Genomic DNA, 25,000 nt, shown 5'->3' with positions numbered 1-25,000 from the left:
CTGCAAGACTAACCGTTTTACTGCAAGACTAACAGTATTACTGCAAGACTAACAGTTTTACTGCAACACTAACAGTATTACTGCAAGACTAACAGTTTTACTTCAGGACTAACAGTTTTACTGCAAGACTAACAGTATTACTTCAGGACTAACAGTATTACTGCAAGACTAACAGTTTTACTGCAAGACTAACAGTTTTACTGCAGGACTAACCGTTTTACTGCAGGACTAACAGTTTTACTGCAAGACTAACCGTTTTACTGCAAGACTAACAGTATTACTGCAAGACTAACAGTTTTACTGCAACACTAACAGTATTACTGCAAGACTAACAGTTTTACTTCAGGACTAACAGTTTTACTGCAAGACTAACAGTATTACTTCAGGACTAACAGTATTACTGCAAGACTAACAGTATTACTGCAAGACTAATAGTTTTACTGCAAGACTAACAGTATTACTTCAGGACTAACAGTATTACTTCAGGACTAACAGTATTACTGCAAGACTAACAGTTTTACTGCAGGACTAACAGTTTTACTGCAGGACTAACAGTTTTACTGCAAGACTAACAGTTTTACTGCAGGACTAACCGTTTTATTGCAGGACTAACAGTTTTACTGCAAGACTAACCGTTTTACTGCAAGACTAACAGTATTACTGCAGGACTAACAGTTTTACTGCAACACTAACAGTATTACTGCAAGACTAACAGTTTTACTTCAGGACTAACAGTTTTACTGCAAGACTAACAGTATTACTTCAGGACTAACAGTATTACTGCAAGACTAACAGTTTTACTGCAAGACTAACAGTTTTACTGCAGGACTAACCGTTTTACTGCAGGACTAACAGTTTTACTGCAAGACTAACCGTTTTACTGCAAGACTAACAGTATTACTGCAAGACTAACAGTTTTACTGCAACACTAACAGTATTACTGCAAGACTAACAGTTTTACTTCAGGACTAACAGTTTTACTGCAAGACTAACAGTATTACTTCAGGACTAACAGTATTACTGCAAGACTAACAGTATTACTGCAAGACTAATAGTTTTACTGCAAGACTAACAGTATTACTTCAGGACTAACAGTATTACTTCAGGACTAACAGTATTACTGCAAGACTAACAGTTTTACTGCAGGACTAACAGTTTTACTGCAAGACTAACAGTATTACTTCAGGACTAACAGTATTACTGCAAGACTAACAGTTTTACTGCAACACTAACAGTATTGCTGCAAGACTAACAGTTTTACTGCAGGACTAACAGTTTTACTGCAAGACTAACAGTATTACTTCAGGACTAACAGTATTACTGCAAGACTAACAGTATTACTTCAGGACTAACAGTATTACTGCAAGACTAACAGTTTTACTGCAACACTAACAGTATTACTGCAAGACTAACAGTTTTACTTCAGGACTAACAGTTTTACTGCAAGACTAACAGTATTACTTCAGGACTAACAGTATTACTGCAAGACTAACAGTATTACTGCAAGACTAATAGTTTTACTGCAAGACTAACAGTATTACTTCAGGACTAACAGTATTACTGCAAGACTAACAGTATTACTGCAGGACTAACAGTATTACTGCAATACTAACAGTTTTACTTCAGGACTAACCGTTTTACTGCAAGACTAACAGTATTACTTCAGGACTAACAGTATTACTGCAAGACTAACAGTATTACTGCAAGACTAATAGTTTTACTGCAAGACTAACAGTATTACTTCAGGACTAACAGTATTACTGCAAGACTAACAGTTTTACTGCAGGACTAACAGTTTTACTGCAAGACTAACAGTATTACTTCAGGACTAACAGTATTACTGCAAGACTAAGAGTATTACTGCAAGACTAATAGTTTTACTGCAAGACTAACAGTATTACTTCAGGACTAACAGTATTACTGCAGGACTAAGAGTTTTACTGCAAGACTAACAGTATTACTGCAAGACTAATAGTTTTACTGCAAGACTAACAGTATTACTTCAGGACTAACAGTATTACTGCAAGACTAACAGTTTTACTGCAGGACTAACAGTTTTACTGCAAGACTAACAGTATTACTGCAAGACTAACAGTATTACTGCAAGACTAACAGTTTTACTGCAGGACTAACAGTTTTACTGCAAGACTAACAGTATTACTGCAAGACTAACAGTTTTACTGCAAGACTAACAGTATTACTGCAAGACTAACAGTTTTACTGCAAGACTAACAGTATTACTGCAGGACTAACACAGTATTACTGCAGGACTAACACAGTATTACTGTAGGACTAACACAGTTTTACTGCAGGACTAACACAGTATTACTGCAGGACTAATGCAGTATTACTCACAGTAGCAGCTGTGTACTCATCCAGTTTCTTGTCGTCACATGTTCTCTGAGACTTCAGCAGCAGATCCTTCAGGAAGCTCTACAGGGCCGTTAGCATAGCATTATGTTAGCATAGTATTATGTTAACATGGCACCACATTAGCATAGCATCACGTTAGCGTTTTACTCTGCATCAGTCTACTTTAACTGACTACAGCTGATCTTTCCCAGCATGCACCTCTCACCTTCAGCTCGTCGGCCTCGATGTATCCACTGTGGTCGGCATCATAACGTCTCCACACCTGAAGAGGAAGTCAGAAAACAGTAAACTGACATGAGATCAGTGGCGGCTGGTCAAAAGAGGGCGCCACCCACCTCTCCCTGCATCTTAAAACTTCAGTGAAGAAGACTTAATTACTTGAAGATTTGTACTGTATATTTCTTTGAATGAGCAGCGATAATATTGTGTACTTAGTGAGTAAAATGTATCATCTGCACTAAAATGTGTTGTTAAAGATGTTGTACGACGTCTAAAGTTACAGACAGGTCACATGGTTCCAGCTTGAGGTGCACTTTTTTCTTCCATTGACTCTCACTATAATTCGTACACAGTTGGATCCTCTCAGTACAACAGACAGGAACTTGGTGGAACCACAGAACCTGCAGCCTCAGTGTTTATTCATCTTCAGCCTGTAGGTGGCAGCAGAGAGCGACTGGATTGATCGATCTGATAATCAATACAGCAGAGTGAGATGTGGTGCTCATCTGAGGAGTTCAGCGCCTCAGCTGCTACAATGGAGACATAAAATCTGTGATGTCACCAGAAACAACGTGTTCTGAGAGGAGAACGTTGGAAGAGAAGCTGAGAGTTAAAGAACCTGATCAGCTGACATCATGAAGCAACAACCATCAGAGGACGATGATGAACTTCGTGACAGGTGAGCTACTTTCAACTTTCAGACAGGTGAGCAGCTGGAGAAAGTATTCACATCCTTTACTTCACTAAAAACACTAATACACACTGTGAAAATACTCCACTACAAGTACAAGTCCTGCAGTCAAAACCTTACTTGAGTAAAAGTATGTAAACATTATCAGCTGTTCTCAGTATGAAAAGTAAAAGTACCCACTGTGCAGTAAAATGTTTCCTGTCAGTAACTAGTAACTGCACCTGTCAGGTAAATGTAGTGGAGTAAAAGTACAACTATAAAGTAATATAATATGGATGTAATTTGAAATTAGACTTAGGTAAAGTACTTGAGTAAATGTACTTAGTTACATTCCCTCACTGCAGAAGACAGAAGTTGAATGTGTGGTTTTAGTTTTTTACAAACTTTGAAATAGTTTCTGTTTTATGAAGAAAAATGTGACACAACTTAAAGTAAGAACTTTATAAAAACCTGTCAGAGTCTGAGACGTTTAAATCTCACACAGAATTTATATAAAACGTCCATTTTGAGCCATAAGATGGTAATTTTTTATTAATTAATTTATTCACTCTTAAATCTTGTTATTTTCTAATAAGTTTTAGTGTGGTCATTATTTTTCTTTCATTGTCTGAAGGTTTGTGGTTTCAGATTTCTTTCATTCTTATCGAGGTACTTTCTGCTGACTTCAGTCTTTCAGCATAAATTGTAAAATAAAATATAATTATTATAAAAGATTTGCACTAATTGAAGGACCTTAACTTACATTAAGTTCCATCAGGTTATAAAACATGTTCATTTAGTTCTGCAAGTACAAATAAAGGTCCTTTATTAAAATACACTGGTGAGGTACTTAAGATGTTTGCATGATTTTCACTGTAGCGCCCCCTGGAGGAAAATTCACCAGCCGCCACTGCATGAGACGTTAACTGGACCGGATGAACACAGGAAACGTGGTGAATTTTCTAGAGACGCACTGATTCCTGATTTTCAGTTTTTCTAAGAACCGTAACTGACATCATTCACAAACTATGTTCATAATAAAACACTGACTATTAAATATTCATTAAATACTATTTAAATTTTCTCCAAAGTCCTTCAGGTTACAGCCAGGATTTATTATAGTTTTATATTAAGACTATGAAACAGGTGAACGTGATCTCTCGAGATCTTGCGGGATTTTGCAGGACGTGATTTCACGTGATTTCCTGCAGAAGCAGATGTAAACAAACCGGAGACGGACGCGGTGCAACATTTCGCTGCGGTAAAACTTTGACGAGAGAAAAACAAACACAGAAGTTAAAGGAGTCTGGATGAGAAAATGTTTGAGGAGACGCATCAACACAGGTTGTTTATTCTTCAGCCAGAACAGGAAGTGAGATTTGAACTGTCTGCTGCTGGCTAACGTTAGCATGAAGAGCTAGAGAGTTTACAGCTGATCTGAGACATCGTCAGCTGATCTGAGACATCGTCAGTTGATCTGTCTCGTTGTAGACTGTCTGTCTTCTCTTTATCTTGTTCTTGGAATCTGTCTCTGACATCATCTTCATGCAGACGTGTGTCAGAGTGTGTAGCTGCGCTGTGGTGACGTCACGGTCAGTTTGTCTGCTGTATGCATGATGTGACCATCGTGCAGAACATGTGTGTGACAATGACGGGTACAGAATCAGATATGTGACGCTGATTGGCCGCTCACCGGTCAGGGCCGATCACGTGAAAGACGGCCCGATTCTGAACATTGATTAATTCGTGCAGGTCTAGAATTTTCCCTTTAATAAGATAAAATCATGTTTGTCAGAGTGTTCAGATAAATAACTTCATGTTTGTTTGCTTGTGATCTGAGAGCAAACAAACCTTTTCACCTGCAGGAAGTGTGTGTTCACCTGCAGGAAGTGTGTGTTCACCTGGAGGAAGTGTGTGTTCACCTGGAGGAAGTGTGTGTTCACCTGGAGGAAGTGTGAGCAGGAGCTGAGCTGCTGTCTGAAGAACAACAGGAAGTTCTCCTCAGTGGGTAAAATGTGAACGAGCTGCAGAAGAACACACACAAACACACACACACACACACACACACACACACACACACACACACACACACACACACACACACAAACACACACACACACACACACACACACACACACACACACACACACAAACACACACACACACACACACACACACACATGGAAACAAACATATAGGAAATATTCTCAACAAAATATCAAAGTCAGAAAAGTTTGGAACAACCAATCACAGCCTTTTAAATAACTGAGTTGAAATGTAAAAGGGGTTTGTTTCTCCTCAGCTTGTCTTGTCAGGTGCAGGTGACTAAAAACTCACTTCAACAAGTCCGATCCGTCTGTCTGAGTTCTTCTCACATTCAGACACAAACTGCCTCATCTCATCAGTCAGATCCTGAAACACAAAAATCCACCGTGTCTGTGAGCACCTGAACTCATCGTCTTCCGTTGGACAGAAACAAACTGATCATCCATCAGATGTGAAACTTCAAACTATCAAAAACTTAAAAATAAATAAATCCACTCAGATATAAAGAGATGCTTCATGTTCATATGAAGATGAAAAGATGATGATGATGATGATGATGATGATGATGTTTGAACGTCTCTCATCATTTCGTCTTCATCACTACAAAGACACAAACATATAAACTGTTATTGTCTCACAGAAATCTTCTTCATCTGGTTCAACTAAAAACTGAAGCCAGAGCTGCAACTATTGATTATTTTCATTGTCAATCAATCTGATGATTATTGTCGTAATGAATCAGTGAATTAATCCTCTCACGATCTGGTCCCTGCTGACTTCATGTCTGTCTGCATGTTTGGACCTATTGATCAGTGGGTTAATGATTAGTAAGGATTATAATTAACTAATGATTAGATTAGTTATCATTTTCTCTATTAGCTGCTGAAAATGTTGAAAATGTCGACGTCCTCAGAAAATGAGAATTTTTTAAGTGACTCAAACAGATTAATCAAGTATCAAAATAGATGGTGATTAATTTATTAATTGATTAATAATCGATTATTGGATGAATTGCTGCAGTTGTAATTGTTTCAGTAACATTTTCCATTTAAATGAACAGAACTGAATGAACTTTCAGGAACAGAATCTCATGTAACGACGTGTTAATTAATGCAACAACTTAAAGGTATTTATTGATCTTGATTTGTGAGTTATTAATGATGCTGTGCAGTTAAAGGGACGGTACAACAACCTGAGCGGTCACAGCGGTGAGCAGTGATGTCATCATGATTAACTCAGCATCACTTCACACTGATCAATAACAGATGATTAATGGTGTCTCTGAAGTCACAGGGTTGATAAAACGTTTGTTGCTTAAACTTACATGATAAACACAGATTTTACAAAGTTATGACCTAATTTGTGTTTTTATTTTTCCAAAAATGAAGAGAATTCACAAACATATTGAAGTCAAATCAAATCAATGACAACAACAATCAAAATATTCAAATCAGTTTTGTGTCAATACTTAGTGTTGACTGCTGTTATTTATTTGTTATTTATAGACAGGAGGTGATGTCAGCTTCTTTTGGTTTCAAACTCCTCCTGCACAATGTTCAGACTTTTTATTTGTGTTACAGGTGAACAGGTGAACAGGTGAACAGGTGAACAGGTGAACTCACCAGTCCCGCCTGCTGTCGAGCATCTCTCAGTTCTCTGATGAAACTCTGCAGCTCTTTTCCTTCGATGAAACCGTTTCCTGAAATCACAGAAAACACATATGTCACAACTCCTGGCTGACATCATCAACCACCAGATGACATCATCAGCTGAGATCATCAGGTTTACCATCATCGTCATAGTGATGAAAAATATCCAGAAACTGGGAAGCAGAAATCTCCACCGCCTGTAGGAGGGAACTGGCCATACTGGGAGCAGACTGGGAGCAGACTGGGAGCAGACTGGGAGGTGTGGACGTGTCCTGAGCGTCTGCACTGTGACTCTGTCTCCTCTCGGTGGACGAATAAAAAGCTCCACTCACAGCAGGAGAAACTCAGCGTGAAGACGCACAGCAGGTCACACCACCTGTCTGTCCACCTGTCTGTCCACCTGTCTGTGTGTGTGTGTGTGTGTGTGTGTGTGTGTGTGTGTGTGGACAGACTGAAGCTGCACATTTCTATGTGTATATTTCTGTGAGAATCATATAGCAGATAAGTACAGATGACAGAAGAGGGAAGTAACTAAGTACAAGTACTTAGTTACTGTACTTCACTAGAGTTTTCAGGTATCTGTACTTTACTTCAGTATTTATTTTTCTGACATCTGAATTCAAATATCTGACCTTTATCCTCCTCACATTTTATAAACAGACTCGTTACTTTAGTTTGAATGACTCTGAGGTGAATTATTGATTATTGTTATTTTGCATCATTGTGCTCCGCCTCCTCTCCTCCTCTCCTCCTCCTCTCCTCCTCCTCTCCTCCTTTCCTCCTCCTCTCCTCCTCCTCTCCTCCTCTCCTCCTCCTCTTCCTCTCCTCCTCTCCTCCTCCTCCTCTCCTCCTCCTCTCCTCCTCCTCTCCTCCTCTCCTCCTCCTCTCCTCCTTTCCTCCTCCTCTCCTCCTCCTCCTCCTCCTCCTCCTCTCCTCCTCTCCTCCTCTCCTCCTCTCCTCCTCCTCTCCTCCTCCTCTCCTCCTTTCCTCCTCCTCTCCTCTCCTCCTCCTCTCCTCCTCTCCTCCTTTCCTCCTCCTCTCCTCCTCCTCCTCCTCCTCCTCCTCCTCTCCTCCTCCTCCTCCTCCTCTCCTTCTTTCCTCCTCCTCTCCTCCTCCTCTCCTCCTCTCCTCCTCCTCCTCCTCTCCTCCTCTCCTCCTCCTCCTCCTCTCCTGCTTTCCTCCTCCTCTCCTCCTCCTCCTCTCCTCCTCCTCTCCTCCTCTCCTCCTCTCCTCCTCCTCCTCTCCTTCTTTCCTCCTCTTCTCCTTTCCTCCTCCTCTCCTCCTCCTCCTCTCCTTCTTTCCTCCTCTTCTTCTTTCCTCCTCCTCTCCTCCTCCTCCTCCTCTCCTCCTCCTCCTCTCCTGCTTTCCTCCTCCTCTCCTCCTCTTCTCTGTCTATCACAACATGTTTTGTTCCTGCTCTCCATCTGCTGTCAGTCACACCTGTGGAACACAAACAGGAAGTTGGCTCTGAGCCTTCATCACCTGTAGATCAGCCAGCCAATCAGAGAGCCTGTTGAGCTGTCAATCATCACGAGACAATTAACAGATGGTGGAGAACCAAACAGATTTCAGTGATGCAGCAGGTGTGTCAAATAATTCAGAAAAACAAAAAACAGGAAGTCTGTTTCAATATGTCACAACAACATGACAAACTGTACATGATATGCTATAAATATATAAACAGTATATACATATGAATGTCGTTATAGCAACAGAGTGTCATTATGTTTATGCTACAAATTCATAAACACCTACATCACCTCCTGTGAAGGTTTTATAACAGGTTTATAAACATGAATGACTGAAATATAAGATGCAGTCACAGAGATTAAAATAAATATGAAGTTCAGTTATTTTGTTTATTCACAGACTGTTGAAGGGCACAAGATGGAGCTGAAAGCTCTACAAACTGAGTAAGAAGCTCTTGAGTCAGTTATTTTAATAACACAACTGAAACAACATTTTCAGTCACACATCAGACAGATGGACAAGTGGACAGTGATGACAGTGCTGATGGACTCTGGATGTTCCTCCTCTGAAGTTTGGTCAGTCTGTGTGTAGTAGAGTCAGTGTGTGTTGATGCTCTGCTGGCAGCGTGAGATCAACATAGTGACCAATTTCTGCAGAACCTCCGCCCTCATCTTACTGATCTGAAGAACCTCCTCATGATTCACTTTCTCTTCCCGACTGTAGTCCAGAGACACCTGCAGCACAGTGACACAGGTATGTCAACACTGTCACACAGCCGTCACACAGCCACATCACAGCCACATCACAGCCGTCACACAGCCGTCACACAACTGTCACACAGCCACATCACAGCCGTCACGCAGCCGTCACACAGCCGTCACACAGCCACATCACAGCCGTCACACAGCCGTCACACAGCTGTCACACAACTGTCACACAGCCACATCACAGCCGTCACGCAGCCATCACACAACTGTCACACAGCCACATCACAGCCACATCACAGCTGTCACGCAGCCGTCACACAGCCATCACACAACCGTCACACAGCCACATCACAGATGTCACACAGCCATCACACAGCCGTCACACAGCCACATCACAGCTGTCACGCAGCCGTCACACAGCCATCACACAGCCGTCACACAGCCACATCACAGCTGTCACACAGCCATCACACAGCCGTCACACAGCCATCACACAGCCGTCACGCAGCCGTCACACAGCCGTCACACAGCCACATCACAGCCGTCACACAGCCGTCACACAGCCACATCACAGCCGTCACACAGCCGTCACACAGCCGTCACACAACTGTCACACAGCCACATCACAGCCGTCACGCAGCCGTCACACAGCCGTCACACAGCCGTCACACAGCCACATCACAGCCGTCACACAGCTGTCACACAGCCACATCACAGCCGTCACACAGCCGTCACACAGCCGTCACACAGCCACATCACAGCCACATCACAGCCGTCACACAGCCGTCACACAACTGTCACACAGCCACATCACAGCCGTCACGCAGCCGTCACACAGCCGTCACACAGCCACATCACAGCCGTCACACAGCCGTCACACAGCTGTCACACAACTGTCACACAGCCACATCACAGCCGTCACGCAGCCATCACACAACTGTCACACAGCCACATCACAGCCACATCACAGCTGTCACGCAGCCGTCACACAGCCATCACACAACCGTCACACAGCCACATCACAGATGTCACACAGCCATCACACAGCCGTCACACAGCCACATCACAGCTGTCACGCAGCCGTCACACAGCCATCACACAGCCGTCACACAGCCACATCACAGCTGTCACACAGCCATCACACAGCCGTCACACAGCCATCACACAGCCGTCACGCAGCCGTCACACAGCCGTCACACAGCCACATCACAGCCGTCACACAGCCGTCACACAGCCACATCACAGCCGTCACACAGCCGTCACACAGCCGTCACACAACTGTCACACAGCCACATCACAGCCGTCACGCAGCCGTCACACAGCCGTCACACAGCCGTCACACAGCCACATCACAGCCGTCACACAGCTGTCACACAGCCACATCACAGCCGTCACACAGCCGTCACACAGCCGTCACACAGCCGTCACACAGCCGTCACACAGCTGTTATACAGCCACATCACAGCAGTTAAGAATCTGTTTGAATTTCTATGTTTTCCATCACCTTTTCATCGCTGCACCATTTTAATAACTGACCTTGTTGGTGATGAGTGACAGACCAAGAACTCTCAGTCCACAGTGCTTCGCCACTGTCACTTCAGGTACTGCACTCATACCTGAAGAAGAGGAGGAGAAGGAGGAGGAGTGAGTGTGAAAACATTTATTCACCTTATTAAGATTTATAACCTTCACTTGAACTGAAGATTTCTTGTATTGACCTTGTTTTGATTTGAGCGATCTGTATCACAGTGCACTTCTGACAAGGTTCTGCTGTACATGTGAGTATTTATGACTCCTTCTTCGGAAACCAGTTCCAGTGTCAGCGGCAGATTAGAACACTATTTAACAGGTGGTGTGAACACCCCAGGAGATGTGTGTCATGTGACCTTGTTAACCATATTAAATGTATTTAGCAGTCTGTTGAGCTGCAGGATTCTACTTTCATTAATATTTAATCAGCAGACATCTTTGATGAGAACCTGCTAATGTTCTAGAACCAATCATGTGCTTGTCTTTCGATTTACTTACTCTGAGTGTTAATACTGATGAGTCATTCGCAGAATAACCAATCCGATAATTTAATATCATCCAATGTGCTGAAGATGAACTCAGTTTGCAGAACAAGGCTGAACGACCTCGACTCACTAAATTCTGATCTTGAAGGATTCAGGATCCTCATCAAACACCCCTGTGCCTTCTTAAAGAACCCTAAAACTTTCTCATCTGAAATGATGCACTGGACATTCTCCCTAGAATCTCTTGTTGAAGGCCTAGAGACACTCTCCAGGATTTCAAGAATCTCTCTCCAGGATTTCAAGAATCTCCTCAAGGACCACTGGAATCTCTTAAAGAAGCAGTCAGGGAACCCCAGAATCCCTAAAAGCTCACCTGGAAATTGACCCTTCTCAAAGAATGCTACAATCCTCTCTACCCCCCTCAATCCTTTAAAGCAATAGTTCACCCAAAAATGAAATTTCACTCAATATCTCCTCAGCCCTGTGCTGATGTGAGGATGGGTGAAGATCTCCAGTTCACCAAACACTCCTGGAGCTTCAGCTTCAGCCTGTGTTCCTGCTTCAGGCGTGTGGACGAGGATCAGGTCTGAGGCTAAAAACATGTGTAACACTGGTCACTATTCACTTCAGTTGTACTGGATTTGGCTGCAATTCTGTTTTCCACTGAAGCTCATGGAGTGTTTTGTGAACTGAAGATCTTCAGAAACCTGTCCTCGCACCCTAGAACCTCTTCATGGACCTCTAGATCCTTCTGAAGAACCTATAGAACTTCCTTCTTCAGGACCTATGGGACCTGTTCCACGCCCCCTAGAAAGTTCTTGCAGAATTCAGATCCTGGATGTTGTGGACAAACAGCAGACTGAAGACACTTTTTTTCCAAACTACAACTCCCAGAAACCCCTGCTGTGCCGCAGAATGAACAGTGTCTGTGGTCAGATCAACACTCCAACAACTGACTGTTGACTGTAAGCCAATCACTGCTCTCCCTGCTGCCTCACTAACAAGGCTCATTAGGACTCATCAGTTATTAACGAGCTCACTGAGAAGATTCCCCTGGATGACCAATCACTGGAGACAGATTATCCACCTGTCTGTCTGTCTGTCTGTCTGTCTGTCTGTCTGACCTCGGGTCTTACCCACAGAGTCACAGCCCAGAATCAGCAGCATTCTGGCCTCAGCGATGGTCTCAAAGTTGGGTCCGCTCACCATACAGTACACGCCCTCTCTGATGAAGTCACTGCAGCCGAGCTCAGAGCCCGCCTCCAATGCCAACCGCCGCAGATCCTTACTGTACGCATCAGACATACAGGGGAACCTGATCCCAAACCTGAAGACAGACAGACATACTGTGAGACAGATGGACGTGGCATATATCTAATTGGAGGTGCAATTATTGATTGATTAACCCTCTATGGTACCATGTTGCCCTCAGGCAAACCCATTTTTGCCCTGTCACATCTCCACAATTCATCCCTTTAAATGATGCGATACTTTAAAAAGAGGTAAAACCGTAGGGAACCATTAACAATGCTTTAATTTGTCACATGACCTCCAGGAAGCGATTTTGAAACCCTTCTTGGCGGGCTTTTTCTAAGGAGACAGCTCTGCTATCTTGCTGCAAAAAAAGACTCTCAAAAAGTTATTTCTTGTCCCTTTTCCACCTGGAAAAAAATGTCTTCACACTAATAGGTGAGTAAACTTTAAGTTTTGATAGTTTCATGTTTCATGTTTCAATTTAATAGTGGAAACTTGTTAAAATGCAGCTGTTGCCCTGAAGCAACAACGTCCCATCATGGAAAGTTGCAATGTTGCCTGCAACAGTGAACCATTATGGAATCACTATAGCAAACACAACACTGACCACTGGCCTATTTGGGTGGAGAAAAAGGGCAGATGCAGATACCCTGGATGTAAGGGTAGAGTGAAACCACAGTGCACAAAATGTGTCACCTGCCTGTGCTTCACTCCTGAAAAAAACTGCTTCATGGAGTTCCATAAGCACTGAGCAGCAACACCACAAGTGATGGCAACACATGTCAGGAAAGACACAGGGGACTGACACAAAACATGCACTGAAATGAAGCAGTGATGATCAAACACTGGAATTTGTTGTTTTTGTTTTTCAAATGGTTATGGTAATGGTTCTCTTTGTTGATTTAAGTAGTTTAAAGTTTTATACTTTACACATTTATTTCAATGGGTTGTTCCTAAATGGTACAATGTTGCCTACAGGCAACATTTAGCCAAGAAACTTTTTAAATTCTTTTTAAAATTCTTTTTAATTTAAAATTTAAAATGAATTGTGACTTCTTGATGTCATTGAATATTTTTGCATATGTTTATGAAATAAACAATGTTCAAATTGGAAAAGGAACGTTCTTTTTCACTTATGCACCATTATGGTACAATGTTGCCTACAGGCAACGAACCCCAAAAACTTCCAAAAATAAAAATAAAAATAAAATTTCTTCAGATTATGTTTATTTAGTCTACTTTGAGACATAAAAACACATTTCCCTCACTGGCATCATAATGTGTACCATAGACGGATATGACCATACATACATACATACATACATACATACATATGACCATACATACATACATACATATGACCATACATACATACATACATACACATGAGCATACATACATACATACATACATACATACATACATATGACCATACATACATACATACATACATACATACAGACATACATACATATGACCATACATACATACATACATACATACATACATATGACCATACATACATACATACATATGACCATACATACATACACATGAGCATACATACATACATACATACATACATACATACATACATACATATGACCATACATACATACATACATATGACCATACATACATACATACATACATATGAGCATACATACATACATACATACAGACATACATACATATGACCATACATACATACATACATACATACATACATACATACATACATATGAGCATGAATACATACATACATACATACATACATACATATGACCATACATGCATACATACATACAGACATACATTCATATGACCATACATACATACATACATAGATACTTATGACCATACATGCATACATATGACCATACATACATATGACCATACATACATACATACATACATACATATGACCATACATACATATGACCATACATACATTCATATGACCATACATACATACACACATACATACATACATATGGTCATACATATGACCATGCATACATACATACATACATATGACCATGCATACATACATACATACATACATACATATGACCATACATACATATGAGCTTATATACATACATACATATGACCATACATACATACATATATACATACATATATATGGTCATACATATGACCATGCATACATATATACATGCATACATATGAGCATACATGCATACATACATACATACATATGACCATGCATACATACATACATGTGACCATACATACATACATACATAAGAGAATACATACATACATATAACCATGCATACATACATATGAGCATACATACATACATATGACCATACATACATACATATGACCATACATACATACATACATACATACATACATATATATGACCATACATACATACATACATACATATATAAATTCTTTTTATAATTCTTTTTAATTTAAAATTTAAAATGAATTGTGACTTCTTGATGTCATTGAATATTTTTGCATATGTTTATGAAATAAACAATGTTCAAATTGGAAAAGGAACGTTCTTTTTCACTTATGCACCATTATGGTACAATGTTGCCTACAGGCAACGAACCCCAAAAACTTCCAAAAATAAAAATGAAAATAAAAATAAAATTTCTTCAGATTATGTTTATTTAGTCTATTTTGAGACATAAGAACACATTTCCCCCACTGGCATTATAATGTGTACCATAGAGGGATATGACCATACATACATACATACATACATACATATGACCAAACATACATACATACATACATACATATGAGCATACATACATACATACATACATATGACCATACATGCATACATACATACACATGAGCATAAATACATACATACATACATATGAGCATACATGCATACATACATACAGACATACATACATATGAGCATACATACATACATACATACACATGAGCATACATACATACATACATGTGAGCATAAATACATACATACATACATACATACATACATATGACCATACATGCATACATACATACAGACATACATACATATGACCATACATACATACATACATACATACATACATATGATCATACATTCATACATATGGCCAAACATATGACCATGCATACAAACATACATACATATGACCATACATACATACATACATACATATGACCATACATACATATGACCATGCATACATACATACATACATACATACATAGATACTTATGACCATACATGCATACATATGACCATACATACATATGACCATACATACATATATACATACATACATATGACCATACATACATATGACCATACATACATTCATATGACCATACATACATACACACATACATACATACATATGACCATGCATACATACATACATACGTACATACATACATACATATGACCATGTATACATACATACATGTGACCATACATACATACATACATATGACCATACATACATATGAGCTTATATACATACATACATATGACCATACATACATACGTATATACATACATACATATGGTCATACATATGACCATGCATACATATATACATGCATACATATGAGCATACATGCATACATACATACATACATATGACCATGCATACATACATACATGTGACCATACATACATACATACATACATAGGAGAATACATACATACATATGACCATGCATACATACATATGAGCATACATACATACATATGACCATGCATACATACATATGAGCATACATACATACATTGGACCATACATACATACATACATACATACATACATACATACATACATATATATGACCATACATACATACATACATACATACATATATAAATTCTTTTTATAATTCTTTTTAATTTAAAATTTAAAATGAATTCTGACTTCTTGATGTCATTGAATATTTTTGCATATGTTTATGAAATAAACAATGTTCAAATTGGAAAAGGAACGTTCTTTTTCACTTATGCACCATTATGGTACAATGTTGCCTACAGGCAATGAACCCCAAAAACTTCCAAAAATAAAAATGAAAATAAAAATAAAATTTCTTCAGATTATGTTTATTTAGTCTATTTTGAGACATAAAAACACATTTCCCCCACTGGCATCATAATGTGTACCATAGAGGGATATGACCATACATACATACATACATACATACATATGACCAAACATACATACATACATACATATGAGCATACATACATACATACATACATATGAGCATACATACATACATACATACATATGACCATACATGCATACATACATACACATGAGCATAAATACATACATACATACATATGACCATACATGCATACATACATACAGACATACATACATATGAGCATACATACATACATACATACACATGAGCATACATACATACATACATGTGAGCATAAATACATACATACATACATACATACATATGACCATACATGCATACATACATACAGACATACATACATATGACCATACATACATACATACATACATACATACATATGATCATACATTCATACATATGGCCAAACATATGACCATGCATACATATGACCATGCATACATACATACATACATACATACATAGATACTTATGACCATACATGCATACATATGACCATACATACATATGACCATACATACATACATACATACATACATACATACATACGACCATACATACATTCATATGACCATACATACATACACACATACATACATACATACATATGACCATGCATACATACATACATACGTACATACATACATACATATGACCATGCATACATACATACATGTGACCATACATATATACATACATATGACCATACATACATATGAGCTTATATACATACATACATATGGTCATACATATGACCATGCATACATATATACATGCATACATATGAGTATACATGCATACATACATACATACATACATATGACCATGCATACATACATACATGTGACCATACATACATACATACATACATAAGAGAATACATACATACATATGACCATGCATACATACATATGAGCATACATACATACATATGACCATGCATACATACATATGACCATACATACATACATACATACACATGAGCATACATACATACATACATACATACATACATACATACATACATATGACCATACATACATACATACATATGACCATACATACATACATACATACATATGACCATACATACATACATACATACATACATACGTACATATATATGACCATACATACATACAAACACATACATATATACATACGTACATACATACATACATACATACATACATACATACATACATATGACCATACATGCATACATACATACATACATACATAAATACATACATACATACTTATGACCATACATGCATACATACATACATACCTACATATGACCATATATGCATACATACATACATACATACGTACATACATACACACATACTTATGACCATACATACATACATACATACATACATACATACATATGACCATACATGCATACATACATACATACATACGTACATACATACATACATAAATACTTATGACCATACATACATACATATGAGCATACCTACATACATACATATGAGCATACATACATACATACATATGATCATACATACATACATATGGCCAAACATATGACCATGCATACATATGACCATGCATACATACATACATACATACATACATAGATACTTATGACCATACATGCATACATATGACCATACATACATATGACCATACATACATACATACATACATACATACATACATACATACATACATATGACCATACGTACATTCATATGACCATACATACATACACACATACATACATACATATGACCATGCATACATACATACATACGTACATACATACATACATATGACCATGCATACATACATACATGTGACCATACATATATACATACATATGACCATACATACATATGAGCTTATATACATACATACATATATACATACATACATATGGTCATACATATGACCATGCATACGTATATACATGCATACATATGAGTATACATGCATACATACATACATACATACATATGACCATGCATACATACATACATGTGACCATACATACATACATACATACATAAGAGAATACATACATACATATGACCATGCATACATACATATGAGCATACATACATACATATGACCATACATACATACATATGACCATACATACATACATACATACATACATACATACGTACATATATATGACCATACATACATACAAACACATACATATATACATACATACATACATACATACATACATACATACATACATATGACCATACATGCATACATACATACATACATACATAAATACATACATACATACATACGTACATACATACACACATACTTATGACCATACATACATACATACATACATACATACATACATATGACCATACATGCATACATACATACATACATACGTACATACATACATAAATACTTATGACCATACATACATACATATGAGCATACCTACATACATACAGATGAGCATACATACATACATACATATGAGCATACATACATACATACATATTAGCATAAATACATACATACATACATATGAGCATACATACATATGACCAAACATATGACCATGTATACAAACATACATACATATGACCATACATACATACATACATACATATGACCATGCATACATACATACATATGACCATACATACATACATACATACATACATATGACCATGCATACATACATACATATGACCATACATACATACATACATACATACATACATACTTATGACCATACATGCATACATATGACCATACATACATACATACATACATACATATGACCATGCATATATTCATATGACTATACATACATACACACACACATACATACATACATACATACATACTTATGACCATACATGCATACATATGACCATACATACATACATACATACATACATACATACATACATACATATGAGCATAAATGCATACATACATGTGACCATACATACATACATACAAACATATGAGCATACATACATATGAGCATATATACATACATACATATGACCATACATACATACATACATACATACATACAAAAATATGAGCATATATACATACATACATATGACCATACATACATACATACATACATACATACATACATACATACATACATACGTACATATGAGAATACATACATACATATGACCATGCATACATACATATGAGCATACATACATACATATGACCATACATACATACATACATACATACATACATATTAGAATACATACATACATATGACCATGCATACATACATATGAGCATACATACATACATATGAGCATACCTACATACATATGACCATACATACATACATACATACATACATACATACAAACATATGAGAATACATACATACATATGACCATGCATACATACATATGAGCATACATACATATGACCATACATACATACATACATATGACCATGCATACATACATATGAGCATACCTACATACATATGACCATACATACATACATACATATGAAAATACATACATACATATGACCATGCATACATACATATATACATATATATATATATATATTTATATAAATTCTTTTTTAATAATTATTTTTAATTTAAAATTTAAAAATGAATTGTGACTTCTTGATGTTATTGAATATGTTTGCATATGTTAATGAAATAAACAATGTTCAAATTGGAAAAGGAACGTTCTTTTTCACTTACGCACCATTATGGTACAATGTTGCCTACAGGCAACGAACCCCAAAAACTTCCAAAAATAAAAATAAAAATAAAATTTCTTCAAATTATGTTTATTTAGTCTATTTTGAGACATAAAAACACATTTCCCCCACTGGCATCATAATGTGTACCATAGAGGGATATGACCATACATACATACATACATACATACATACATACATGCATATGACCATACATACATACATACATACATACATATATACATACATACATACATATTACCGTACATATATACATACACATACATACATATGAGCATACATACATACATACATATGACCATGAATGCATACATACATACATACATACATACATACATACATACATATGAGCATACATACATACATACATATGAGCATAAATACATACATACACATACATACATATGAGCATACATACATACATACATACATACATACATACATACATATGAGCATAAATACATACATACACATACATACATATGAGCATACATGCATACATACATACATATGAGCATAAATACATACATACACATACATACATATGACCATACATACATACATACATACATACATACATATGACCATAAATGCATACATACATACATACATACATACATACATACATACATACATATGAGCATACATACATACTTACATATGAGCATACATACATACATATGACCATAAATGCATACATACATACATACATACATACATACATACATACTTACATACATATGAGCATACATACATATGAGCATACATACATACATACGTACATACATATGAGCATACATACATACACACACACACACACACACATACATACATACATATGGTTATACATATAACCATACATACATACATACATACATATGAGCATACATGCATACATACATACATACATACATGTGACCATACATACATACATACATACATACATACATACATACATACATATATGTGACCATACATACATACATACATATATACATATATATATAAATTCTTTTAAATTTAAAATTTAAAATGAATTGTGACTTCTTGATGTTATTGAATATTTTTGCATATGTTTATTAAATAAACAATGTCACATTGGAAAAGGAATGTTCTTTTTCACTTATGCACCATTATGGTACAATGTTGCCTACAGGCAACGAACCCCAAAAACTTCAAAAAAAAAAATAAATAAATAAAATTTGTTCAGATTATGTTTATTTAGTCTATTTTGAGACATAAAAACACATTTCCCTCACTGGCATCATAATGTGTACCATAGAGGGATATGACCATACATACATACATACATACATACATACATACATACATACATACATATATATGACCATAAATACATACATACATACATATGAGCATACATACATACATACGTACATACATATGTAGCTCAGCGTGAGTTCAATCAGGAAGACCTTCTATTACGCTGCCTTCATTCACAACTTTCCTTTACTCCGCCTCTCTCCTCCTATTCCCTCTAATCAGCTGTTTGTGGGCGTTCACCTTCGTCTTTACCATCCATTCAGATTTTGCCACGGTTGCGATAGCCAGTCAATTTGCTGCTGCCAAATCTTTAAATCGCCTCTGTCTTTGCTCCATCAGTTGTCATTCAGTCAATCGCGCGACCCTCCTCCACCCCTCTCTCCTCCAGTCACTGGACCCAGGTAGCAGAAGATGTTCACCTCGATCCTCCCTGACGCCCTCTCCTCCAGCCTTCAGGTCCAGGCAGCAGGAGTCCAGAGCCACTTCACCTCACCAGTCTCTGCTTTGCACCTCATCATCACCACCACCACCAGTGTCTAGACCCCGGGGGGGGGGGGGTTCTCTTCACTACAGCTTCATCTCCCCCATTTATATATACATATTGTTTCACCTCATTGGGGTCTAACCGCCAAAGACTGTTCATGTTTCATATATGATGTATGTGCCAATAAACCATTTCTCTTTTACTCTTAGTCTCTCCTGATTGAAATGAGCATACATACATATGAGCATACATTCATGCATATGGCCAAACATATGACCATGCATACAAACATACATATGACAATACATACATACATACATACATACATACATACATACATATGACCATACATACATACATACATATGACAATACATACATACATACATACATACATACATACATACATATGACCATACATACATACATACATACATATGACAATATATACATTTGACCATGCATACATACATACATATGACCATACATACATACATACATACACACATACATACATACATATGACCATACATACATACATACATACATACATACATACATACATATGACCATATATACATATGACCATACATACAAACATACATACATACATACATATGACAATACATACATACATACATACATACATATGACCATACATACATACATACATACTTATTACCATACATGCATACATATGACCATATATACATACATACATCCATACATATGACCATACATACATACATACATACATATGACCATGCATACATACATACATACATATGAGCATACATGCATACATACATACATATGACCATGCATACATACATACATACATATGAGCATACATGCATACATACATACATACATACATACATACATACATACATACATACATATGACCATGCATACATACATACATACATACATATGAGCATACATGCATACATACATACATACATATGACCATGCATACATACATACATACATACATATGAGCATACATGCATACATACATACATACGTACATACGTACATACATATGAGCATACATGCATACATACATGCATACATACATACATATGACCATACATACATATATACATACATATGACCATGCATACATACATACATACATATGACCATGCATACATACATACATACATATGAGCATACATGCATACATACATACATACATACATATGATCATGCATACATACATACATACATATGAGCATACATGCATACATACATACATATGACCATGCATACATACATACATACATATGAGCATACATGCATACATACATACATACATACATATGACCATGCATACATACATACATACATACATATGAGCATACATGCATACATACATACATACATACATACATACATACATATGACCATGCATGCATACATACATACATACATATGAGCATACATGCATACATACATACATACGTACATACATATGAGCATACATGCATACATACATACATACATACATACATATGACCATACAGACATATATACATACATATGACCATGCATACATACATACATACATATGACCATGCATACATACATACATACATATGAGCATACATGCATACATACATACATACATACATACATATGATCATGCATACATACATACATACATACATATGAGCATACATGCATACATACATACATACATACATACATATGAGCATACATGAATACATACATACATACATACATATGACCATACATACATATATACATACATATGACCATGCATACATACATACATACATATGAGCATACATGCATACATACATACATACATACATATGACCATACATACATACATACATACATATTAGCATACATACATACATACATACATATGACCATACATACATATGACCATGCATACATACATATATATGACCATATATATATACATACATACATACATACATACATACATACATACATAGATACTTATGACCATACATACATACATACATACATATGACCATACATACATATGACCATGCATACATACATATGAGCATACATACATACATACGTACATACATATGAGCATACATACATACATACATACATACATACATACATACATACATACATACATATGACCATACATACATATGACCATGCATACATACATATATTTGACCATACATATATACATACATACATACATACATACATACATACATACATAGATACTTATGACCATAAATACATACATACATAAGACCATGCATACATTCATATAACCATACATACATACATACATACATACATACATACATATGAGCATACATACATACATACATACATACATACATACATACATATTTAAATTCTTTTCATAATTCTTTTTAATTTAAAATTTAAAATGAATTGTGACTTCTTGATGTTATTGAATATTTTTGCATATGTTTATGAAATAAACAATGTTCAAATTGGAAAAGGAATGTTCTTTTTCACTTATGCACCATTATGGTACAATGTTGCCTACAGGCAACGAACCCCAAAAACTTCCAAAAATAAAAATAAAAATAAAATTTCTTCAAATTATGTTTATTTAGTCTATTTTGAGACATAAAAACACTCCAAAAATTTTTTCCCTCACTGGCATCATAATGTGTACCATAGAGGGTTAAATTAATTGGGAGCTATTTTAATAATTGATTCATCGCTTTGAGTAAAAGAGAAAAACTCAGAATCCTCAGATTCCAGCTTCTTAAATGTGAATATTTTCTGATCTTTTTCTGGTTTTTGAGAAACATGAATTTTATGGACCAAACAACTAATTGATTAATCAAGATGTTTAATAGTGAAAATAAGTGTGAGACTATTTTTCTTTTCTTTTTTCTTTTATCAGTTCATTTTGTTCATTTTCTCCCAGCTCATCTCTGTCTG

At 36.8% G+C, this 25,000-nt stretch overlaps 2 protein-coding genes across 2 annotated transcripts in view; both read right to left on the bottom strand.

The window, feature by feature from the left end:
* The window catches only part of LOC146304129 (calbindin-like), a 9,977-nt gene extending 2,802 nt beyond the window's left edge, over positions 1–7,175 (bottom strand). Inside the window, exons 1-7 of the mRNA XM_084714247.1 lie at positions 7,097–7,175; positions 6,931–7,007; positions 5,600–5,674; positions 5,091–5,286; positions 4,492–4,529; positions 2,579–2,635; positions 2,356–2,433 (exon numbers count right to left, since the gene is read on the bottom strand). Coding sequence (XP_084570373.1) covers positions 2,356–2,433; positions 2,579–2,635; positions 4,492–4,529; positions 5,091–5,286; positions 5,600–5,674; positions 6,931–7,007; positions 7,097–7,175 — 600 coding nt within the window. The remainder of the gene's footprint in view (positions 1–2,355; positions 2,434–2,578; positions 2,636–4,491; positions 4,530–5,090; positions 5,287–5,599; positions 5,675–6,930; positions 7,008–7,096) is intronic.
* A 1,781-nt stretch (positions 7,176–8,956) lies between these two features.
* Positions 8,957–25,000, bottom strand: part of pnp4b (purine nucleoside phosphorylase 4b) — a 23,318-nt gene continuing 7,274 nt past the window's right edge. Inside the window, exons 5-7 of the mRNA XM_084714255.1 lie at positions 12,286–12,476; positions 10,671–10,750; positions 8,957–9,161 (exon numbers count right to left, since the gene is read on the bottom strand). Coding sequence (XP_084570381.1) covers positions 9,024–9,161; positions 10,671–10,750; positions 12,286–12,476 — 409 coding nt within the window. The 3' untranslated portion in view covers positions 8,957–9,023. The remainder of the gene's footprint in view (positions 9,162–10,670; positions 10,751–12,285; positions 12,477–25,000) is intronic.

The sequence above is a fragment of the Lutjanus erythropterus genome, unplaced genomic scaffold, assembly GCF_056507025.1.
Source record: "Lutjanus erythropterus isolate fLutEry1 unplaced genomic scaffold, fLutEry1.hap2 Scaffold_170, whole genome shotgun sequence".
NCBI lineage: Eukaryota > Metazoa > Chordata > Actinopteri > Lutjaniformes > Lutjanidae > Lutjanus > Lutjanus erythropterus.
The sequence above is the reverse complement of the archived record's forward strand: the minus strand, read 5'-3'. Positions and strand labels throughout refer to the sequence as shown.